Source organism: Cyprinodon variegatus, unplaced genomic scaffold, assembly GCF_000732505.1.
Source record: "Cyprinodon variegatus isolate N-32 unplaced genomic scaffold, C_variegatus-1.0 Scaffold1089, whole genome shotgun sequence".
Lineage (NCBI taxonomy): Eukaryota > Metazoa > Chordata > Actinopteri > Cyprinodontiformes > Cyprinodontidae > Cyprinodon > Cyprinodon variegatus.
Window position 1 is genome coordinate 124,780 of NW_015151542.1, and position 10,198 is coordinate 134,977.

Below are 10,198 nucleotides of genomic sequence, written 5' to 3' on the forward strand. Positions count from 1 at the left end.
ACTCTCGTGATATTTTGCAAATTCTTGTGAGATTTTGTTAGTAAAATAGATCGATATATAAAAATATGGCAAAATTTCGTGAATTTACGGGGGATTTCGTAGCATAACGATGACATATAGCAATATTTCATTAGTAAAAGAGATTGATATGGTGTTTTTAAATGGCAATATATCAGCATATGAAGATATTGGGATATTTTAATGTATCAATATTTTTTCCCTCGTCTTTTGAAGTTTTTAAGTCTGTAAAAAAGAAGTTTTTGAGGAAGAAGAAGAAGTAGTATTTTTTTTTTTTAGACTTTAGAAACTCAGAAGCGATCAAATATCGGGTTAAATATCGGTGGGGTGGCCGATGTCCGATATTCAGTTTTAAGGCCGATACAGGCCGATACCGATAGGGGGCCGATTATATTGTGCATCCGTAATATATATAAAAAAAAACACTATCAGAGTTGAATCAGATATCAGCACACCCTGTGTTTCATCAGTCTTTAACAAAAAAAAAGAAAGAATTAATGAGAATCTTGACATTTGGATTATTCTGTAAATTCCCTTTTGTTTCTGCCCACTCATTTCATAAGAAAAGATGCAGGCATTTATCTATTTACCTCTTACATCATTGTGATTCACTACAGAAAAAGCTCTTGGTGTTACAGCAGCTCATGGTTCTTATCATTCATGAATACCAGAGAGCTGACAAAACGGTTCATTTTGCAACTTTTTCCTCCATTAAATCCTCACTTTCTTACAGGAAAGCAGCGTAAGGTGGGAAGCAGCCAATCATTCATTCATGAGAGAAGTTGTAAATGATGAGTTTCCCACTGTGGACACTCAAAATTAAATCTGTCACGGTCCATCCTGTGTGTTAAGTGCTTCAGAGTGACGCATCTGTCTTTTAGAGCATCTCTGGTTGAAGGGCTTCCTGCCACTAATGTTCATTAGAGGATCTTAGAACCAGTCCAACATCAATATTGATGATAAACTGCTGATACTCCACTGCAGCTCAGTTTCTCTCTACATCACTTTATGCCAGAGAGGACGAGCAAACAGACTGGACATTAGAGACACTGGTAAATTACCCAGAAATATGATTTAATGGCTGCCTCAAAACTGAAAGAGGAGACCATTCCTGATGTTTACAGATTAATGTTGGAGTTTTATGGTTTAGTTTGCTGCAAAAAAAACTAGAATTTTTTTTTTAAATGGAAATACTTGAAGATGGGGAAGATTTTGAAACAGCCAGTTTGAGGTCAGATGTGGAATAACTGACTGCATGCATGCGGTGTGAATGTTTTACGTCCCTTAGGAGGTTCTGTATTGATTAGGAAGTACTTCTTCCATGTTTGATGTACACAGATATAAATAATGCATAATGTGTTTCCAAAACAAATCCAGGTGAGGAGGAGAATGACAGCTGAAGGCTTTTAGACAATGGAGAGACAGCATGGACAGTTTAACTGATGATTACAGTCTAGAAATTTGGCAAAAAAAAAAAAAAAGTTTCATAGATGTTTACATAGATGAAATAGAAGAAAAGAAAACTGCAATCCAGAAATAAAACTTTATCAACTTCTTTATTGAATAAGGATTAAATGATAATTTTGCAGTTTTTTTCCAGTTTTATTTTTTATTTTTTTACAAATTCTATTTTTTTTTTGTTCTTTTTCAGATTGACTTTCACAAACTCCATTATTTATGGAATATAACATTCTCTTCATTTCAATCCCAATACAAAAACTCACTCTTGACACAAATATTGACCAATAAAGATTTTATTGCTAAAGTCCATACTGACCAATAGAAATGCGTCTTTGCTCCTCTGTCCAGGGGAAATTTTAGAGAAAGGCTCAATCCAAATACCTCAAATTAGAGCTCCTACCTCCTGTTTATGGCTCCTAGCCCTTCACTTTTTCTGGGGTCAACAGTAACTCAACTAACCAGGGTCAGAAGTTAGATTTTTGGTGAATCCAAACAAGCCACAGCCTCAAGTATATAATTGTACAGAGACGTCGTATTGGGTCTACAGTCTGTAAAAGACAGAAAGGATTGTGCGCAATTTTATAATTTCTAGCTGCAGCTAGAGACATCAAAAGGTCCCTATGCTAACTGCTGTAGGACTAAGATGCATAAGGATTCCTTGTCCTAGCTCCTTCCTAAGCACTATTCGGATAGCACTTATTGGCAACAGCGAACACGTTCTTGCCGTGGATTTAGTGTCCTTTCAGATTTGAGGTATTCAGATTAAGCCAGTGTGATTTGTATGACGCAATTCATACAACTAAATCTGAAAAAAAGATATTTGAAGAAACAAAAAGACAAAAAAAACATGAAAAAAGGAAAAAAAAATTATTAGTTTGAGAGAAATTATGATAAAAAACCTTTTGCGGATTTTGTTGATTAAGACACTTTTCTGTTTTTTCTGGATTTTTAATTTTTTTTTTCGTTTGTTGTTTTCAAATTTCTATTTACAAAAATGCTTTTTTTGTTTTTGTTTTGTAATAATAATGGAACAAAATTCCCTCCATAGAATACCGTCAGACTAATATTAATTCATGCAGTAATATGTCATCTAAAACCTCAGATTACGATTGTCACGTCTTGGTTGTAGTTAAGAGGACCCAAAATGCAGAGGCAGAGAGGCTGAGGTGAATTCTTGTTTTAATGAAAACACTAATAACAGAGGCAAAATCCAAAAATCCAACTAAAATGTAACTCAAAACAGAAACACGGAGAATCAAGGGAAACGCGCACAAGGAGCCAGGGAGAGACGAGGTGAGAGGGCGACGACAGGACCAGCAACAAAAAGGAACTAACAAGGAGTGACTGCAGAGGAAGAATGTATGTAGCTGACAGACAATGGCAGGGCTAACAAGCTGATAAGGAGCAGGTGTGAGGAGACAACGAGGGAGCCAAGGGGAAACACACAAGAGGGCAACAGAGGAACACAGAAATAACTAGAGAACTAAAATAAATCTAGAAACTACAACAAAATAGGAATTAAACCAATAAAACTAGAAAATAAGGAGCAAAGTAAAGCACAACAGAACCAAAACCATGACAACGATTCTTCAAATATTCCTACCCGCTACATTAAGCATAACTTCCTACACTGACATTAATGTCTAATTATGTTTTCATGGTCTGTCAACTTTGTTGGTTCCTTTGCTTTTTTAAATTGTGTTTTTAATGCAAATAATATAATATCTAGATTTCTTTTTACCGGCGGGGGGGTTATTTTTTTGGTTTTNAGCAATGAGGGTTTTACGGCAGTGTTGCTAGGATATTATCTTGATCTCTGTACATTTATACCAGGAAATGTTCAGGATTTAGGCATGTTGGAAATCATCAGTTAAGAGTCTACAGTCTCTAGGAAATAAACAAACAGGATGATATTTACAGATAATAAAGTTAGAAATCGCTGACATAAGATGCTCGAAATGTGGTGATACAACCCTTTTGCTTTACATTATGTTCCTTTCAAGCAGCATCCTGTCGCCTGTAATGTTGCTATGATGAAAAAATGTATAAGTCGTGTTAAATAGGATTCTTTAAGACAAATCTAAATTATCTATTTCAAACTTTGAAAACAGCCATTACAACAACAGACAGAAAATTAGCTTTTATACATTACTAGTCAAAGGCAAGTCATTTAGTTCTAGTTTGGTACCACCTTTCTTTTTTTTATATGAGTTAAACTGGATACTACTGATATCAAAATACTCTGCATTTATGGGCCAAAAGGGCTAAAATACAACATTACTGTTTACTGTAAAATTCCTTGTGGATGTTCACTTAACAAATATGACATATTTCAGAGAGTTTATCTTGCTCTCTTCATGACAATAATCCCATTTGATGATAAATCAGATCTTTTAAAGTTTTTTTTTTTTTATGAGAGGCTGCTTTGACCTCCGGGTAGTTATTTCCTACCAGACTCTCTAAGTCCCACAATCAGTTAGGGACTACTAGAGTAATGTGTCTGTTCTTGAGCCATTACTCTGGATGTGCTGCTTCTGGCATAGACAGCACATGTTACACCATGTTTGTGCAATGTTGCAGTTTTATGCATCATTATATTAACTCTATGCTACATATAAATTTGTTTTTTCTTGTGCATTTTACCAAATAATAAACATGTTGTCAATCAATAGAAGCATTAAAATGGAAAAGATTGTCCTTCTGAGGAAACAAATACAGGTGCAACAAAGATGTTAGAGAAACAGAGAATCTGGCAGAGAAGTGGCATTCTTTTTCAGCTGCTAAAATCAGTAAAATGTTTGCAGGGACTGACATTAATCAGTCATTGGGGTTCATATGACTGTTTAGGATGAAAAAATTTATTTGATGTAAGTTGAACTTATCCATTCTGGAAAGTATACATTTTATGTTCTTGGTGAGAGTAAAACTAAGTAGAAGATGCACTCAGCATCGCTATATAAAGTGCGAATCACAGGACAGCTTACATGCAACATCTGGTAGGCTTTCAGATCTAAAGTGAAATGCATTTAGATTATGTTATCAAAACGAATATGGCCGTCTGAATGCACTCACACTCTCTTTGATGGCCACATCTGATGGTAATGACAGCGGCTGCACTGTTGCAAACTCTTCAGCTAGTGAAGTCCCTACAGGCTGTCCTACAACTTGCTAGAAGTCGCTAGATGACATCATCATCTAATTTGTAGTGTTAATTTGCATAATGCTGTTATCAGACCAAGGAGAGGAATATCAACATCGTCTCGACAGGAAGTGATTAAAAACACTCTAAATACAGTCAAAAATGTATGACTTAAGGTATATAATATTTTCAAGAACTCAAACTAAAACTACATAAACCTACGGAAGAGGATTAGGGCCACTGAACAAAATGTAAAAAATTTTACTGATTTTTTAATTTTATCTCAGGAAAAAAAAAAGTCAGAATTCTGACTTAAATTTCAGAATTCTGTCTTTTTTCTCAGAATTCTGACATTTTTCTCAGAATTTTGACTTTAATCTCTGAATTCTGACTGAATTCTGACAGCTAACAAACACCTTCTGCTCCTCCATTAATGAAATAGTATCACCAGGGAACCCTCAGGCATGTAAAAAGTCACCCAATTCCGTCATTTTCCACCAATGTGTCACTGGCCCTCTCAAACAACTCACATCTTTGTCAGTGGAGCTGAGTGCTCCCATATCTCTACCTTCATAGTGCCCATCTACATCAAGATCCAAAATTCTGAGAATAAAGTCAGAATTCTGAGAAAAAAGTCAGAATGATGTGATTAAAGTCAGAATTTAGACATTAATCTCAGAATTGTGAGATTAAAGTCAGAATGATGTGATTAAAGTCAGAATTCTGAGAAAAAAATTTGAATTCTCAGAAAAAAGTCAGAATTCTGACTTTTTTCTCGTAATATACTGAAATACAATAAAAAAATCAATTAACTTTTTTTTTTATTGGTTCAGCGGCCCTAATCCTCTTCCGTATAAATCAGTCTTCCTATATAATCAAATTCAACTGAAAAATCGTTAGCAGAGGCACAGAGAGTGGAGGAGACTGTGTATAAACAGTAAAAAAAAACATTATATAAAGAATTACCGTATATTTACATCCTGCTTTAAAGGGGATCAGTGGACACTTTGCGCATGTGTGACTCATTGTCATTAGGGATATAGAGAAAATAATCTTCTCTGTTGGGCCGCAGACCCAGTTTGCTGCTGAGTCTAACCACCTGTAAGTGTTTTGGAAAAAGGAGGGGCTCACAGCAGCCCTCGCTGCTCACTGAAGACGGTAAATTCAGAGCTATCTGTATTTTCGCTTGGTTTTCTAAGTCTCCAACAAAACAGAAAAAAGGCTACTAGATCTGTCACTAGTTGCTTTTTTGAAATAAAGCTGCTAAATATAAGGATAAAGTTGCTAACGTGATCAGTGGGACATTGCTCCTCCCCAAATGCAGGACCAACAGACTGCTGAACTCCTTTGTTCCTCAAGCAATCAAGCTGTACAACTCCTCACTCGGTGGAAGGAGGAGGTGATAGGAAGAGGGGCAAGGGTCAGCCCCGCCCCTCCTTGGACGTGTCATGCCAAACATTACCTAATGTCACTCGTGCAAGATTCTTCTCTCTCACTGTGCAATAACACATGCCAACTACTGTGTAACCTGTGTAATTTTTTACTTATTTATAAGGTCAGTACTTTTCTGAAGTTCAAGTGCAATAACCTTAATCAACTACTAAATAGTCTTCCTTTAGCTCTCTACTGTGCAGATATTTTTTATATCTAAGGGAAACATATTGAAGAACATTACAACTTTTTTTTTTTTTTTTGCTTTTTTTGTACTATATACACTCTTTTTATATTGTCTGTAGTATTTTATCTATAATGGCATTTTGCTCTTTGTACTCTAAATTAGCTACTGGAACTAGAATTTCCCTGAAGGAGTAATCCCAAGGGATAAATCACGTTGAATCTAAGTCTAACTTGTCAACGGTGGCTAGCTGAGAAGCTACAGATCAAATGGAATCATAAAGAATGTCGAAAATGTTATTAAAATCTTGATATTTTCATTGTAATCGCAGGCATTGATCACTCCTCACAAAATAATAAAACCAACAAGTTTATCTGACCTTAGCCTTAGTATAAACAGCAGTGGCTTGTCAATATGGGTTGCTATAGTGCCGCCCCATCAAATTGCAGGTAAATAGGATAGACAAGGTCATAATAAAATAAAACAATAAATAAATTATACAAAAAGATATTAATTTATCTGTTCACCCATAAATATTAATTTATATTTCTTTGTTTATTTGGGGCTTCGAATTTTGTATTTTTCGCTTACTTAAAGCAATACTCATAATTAGTGCTGCACCGATACCAATACCAGTATCAGGTGGTCTAAAATGCTCTAAAATGGTGGTATCGGTATGGGAGAGTACCAACAAATAGGGCGCCGATACCATTTTGAGAGCCAAAAGTTTCTTCAACTATTGTCACCCATTCCAGGTAGAAAATAAAAAGTTCTACTGGATTCACTTTGTATTAGTCTTCTTCCTGCTTCATAAAGGTAGGCAGCAGCTTGACAAAGACATGATGGTAATTATTTTATATCCAAGTAGAATGCAGTTCTTCATTTATACGCACATACATCAATTTCAAACAGATGGTACCGATATGGTATCGGCCAATACTGCACAGCCAGGTATCGGGTATCAGTATCGGGGCCAAAAAATGGCATAAAATATTCCAAACTTTTGATTTTTCAGCATTCTTGTCATATTTCTTAGTTTATTTGGGGATTCGATTTTGTGTTTTTTGCTTACTTAAACCAATACTCATAATAGAAGTAATGAACATGAGCTGGGAGCCACAAATTGAGATATTTTAATCATTTCTAGGTGTTTATGGGACAACTAAGGGCTTTGTCATTTGTCTACTGGCTTTGGCCGGAAAACTGCACTTGTAACGTTCTGCACCACTGACCCAGGGGCAGTTTCCTGGCTCTGCTCTTGCTCTAGTGGTAAGAAAAACAGCTTTACTGCAGCCCAATGTAAGGCCATTGGAATCCCTTCATTCGCTTCTGACAGGCAATTATAGAATAATGGGAATTTGGAGGTTTATGTGTTGGAGCCGTCAAAAAAAGGCCACCGTACAGTAGGGGTGGGTATCGCCAAAGAAGTCACGATTCGATTCGAATCACGATTCACATGCCACGATGCGATTCTATCACGATGCATCACGATACTTGAAATATTGCGATGCATTGCAATATTTTCTCCTCCATGTTTTGTTTTTGAATGACTCGGCACAGTATCCCACGGCCGGAAATGCTTGTGACACAAGGCAGCGTGCGTCAACACATTTGTAGCGACATCTACTGGACTGGAAGTTGTATTACACTTGTTTTTGGCTGATGTTCGTCAACCATTCATGCAATTTTATTTATTCATTTTTTAAAATTAATAATCGATTCTTGGCATCAAGAATCGATGCAGTAGATCACGAAAATTAGAATCACGATGCATCATCATCACGATTATTTTGCACACCCCTACCGTACAGTAGTTTACAACAGTGCTATATTCAAATGTTGGGGAAACACCACCCAACAGTTAGTATTGATTTAAAGATTCTTACCAAGGTGCAGAAAGCTTGGCTAATGTGCACTTTTTGTCATTCTTTATCCAATCATATTAATCTCTATCTGTTTATCTAAGTCACTCCTGGCAGCTCTGATGCAGAGCTCAGAGACACAGGCATAAATGGAAGAGTCGGATAATAAGAAGACAGAAAAAAATGGCTTAAAACTCCACAACCTCCTATTTCCAATAATAGGAAACCTAATTTTAAACCAAGAAGTAGTTACCTTCCACAAGCTCGTCCATACTGGTGATCTTCTTGCTGCCATCTAGGGTGTAGATTGTACGAACTCCTTGCGGCAGATGAAGGTTGTCTGACAATGATCGGGTGAGCTCCATCAGCAGAGCGTCGTACGACCGGAACCTGTCGCTAGAAACGGCGTACACCAGGCCCTTAAAGTACCGGTCCCCGTTGCGAAAGAACCGGACCTTCTTGGCTCGCTTCTCCGAGGTGAGGGCCTGCAGTGTCCGGGTCCTGTAGTAGCTACAGTTGGCGCTGTGGGCAGGACTGGGAACCAGGCTGCTGCCCCTGGAACTGGGGCCGGATCCCCCACCGCTGGCGGTGGAGTCATCTCTTTTAGGTCGGGTAGAGCGTCCCCGGCGGACCTTGTTCCGTTCGTCGAAATGCTCCAACTCAAGGGTCTTACTCAGAGACATGATGAAGGAGCTTCCAGTCGCACTGAGAGTTAATCCAATCAGAGAGCCATATTCAAATGGAAGAAAGATACTTAGGTCCTCAAAATGTATCAGGAAGAACACATTCCAGTTATAATAAAGAGTCTATAATTGCGGTCTATAGAATTTTTATGTAGTTTAGAGTAGATCTACTGTTCCTCTTCTAAATAGGGACAATTAGACCTTAAAGCGTCCCTTACTTTACTATATCTTGTTGCTAATTCAAGGTAGTTTCAGATTTGTAGAAGAATACTAAGACCTGTAAGCATTTCAGACCTTCTATAGTAATCCTCTGCTTTATAATTTAGCCCTGTCCCTGAGGCTACTACACTGCAGTGACCCCACCACAACCTCACTTGTCTGGTTTTTCGAAGGCAGACCAAGGGAAACAAGTCCAGCTTTAAACCCAAATCAATAAACCATTATCCCTGTGATCCGGTCCATTTTGGGGATTTTTGTTCCAGGCAACAGTTTAATCCTCCACAGTCATCAGCAGTCCATCCATCCCTGAAAATACAAAACCCCCAAAAAATAAAAAAAAACAATCACATGGTTGGTACTGACAAGGCAGACCTACAGGATTCAGATGTGACACAAGGGGAACAGTCAGCCTTCCTTCATGCAGGAATTATATCTAAATCAGTCAGTGAGGGATGCAGAAGTGCCAGATTTGCATCCAGTTAATTGCACAACATAGTATTTGATCTTTTTGTGGTTTTTTTAAGAGTAATGGTGCAAAAGAGGTTGTTTTAAACACCAGACACGTTTTAGAAGGGCATTCTGCAGAGCCTGTAGGGAAATCCATTCAAATGTAGATGATCTGCATAAGAAGAAATGCTGACATGATTATAAAACCTGAGCAGTTTGTCTCTCTCTCTTCATCACATTGACTTTATCCATCAATCCGCCCTGCTGCTGCTGCTGCCGCTGCTGCTAAGCTCTGCTCACATTGACAGACACAGAGGGAGGTACCTACCAATAATGCCGGGTAACCGGTTTGTTGCTAAGGAGGAATTCTCCTCTTCCTCCCCCTCCTCTCTCTCCTCTCACCCCCGCCGCGTTCCGGACAGTACCGGCGGATCCAAATGGGGCGAACCGCTACGGCCGAGCCTAACCGCAGCGGGCCTGTGCGTTAACCCGGGCTGCGGGGAAGCGGTGGCGGCCGGTTTCACCTGCGGAGGAAGGGGATGCGCGGCGGACAGCAGCAGCGGAGACACCGGCTGGATTCACCCCGCCCTCCCCGTCCTCTCCTGGGCTGAACGGGAACAAACGTCCCTCCTCCCTCTCTCTCTCCGCTCCATTGTCTACCTCTCTCTACCGCCTCTCGCATTTATGTCCTTTTTCCGACTCTTATTTCAAATGTTTATTTAAAAAAAAAATTATATTTTTTTTAAATAAACAT

The 10,198-nt window shown here is 38.3% G+C and overlaps 1 protein-coding gene across 1 annotated transcript in view; it reads right to left on the bottom strand.

The window, feature by feature from the left end:
* The window catches only part of LOC107101369 (serine/threonine-protein kinase DCLK2-like), a 33,902-nt gene extending 23,915 nt beyond the window's left edge, over positions 1–9,987 (bottom strand). Inside the window, exons 1-2 of the mRNA XM_015400257.1 lie at positions 9,773–9,987; positions 8,349–9,303 (exon numbers count right to left, since the gene is read on the bottom strand). Coding sequence (XP_015255743.1) covers positions 8,349–8,778 — 430 coding nt within the window. The 5' untranslated portion in view covers positions 8,779–9,303; positions 9,773–9,987. The remainder of the gene's footprint in view (positions 1–8,348; positions 9,304–9,772) is intronic.
* Between the last annotated feature and the right edge of the window lie 211 nt (positions 9,988–10,198).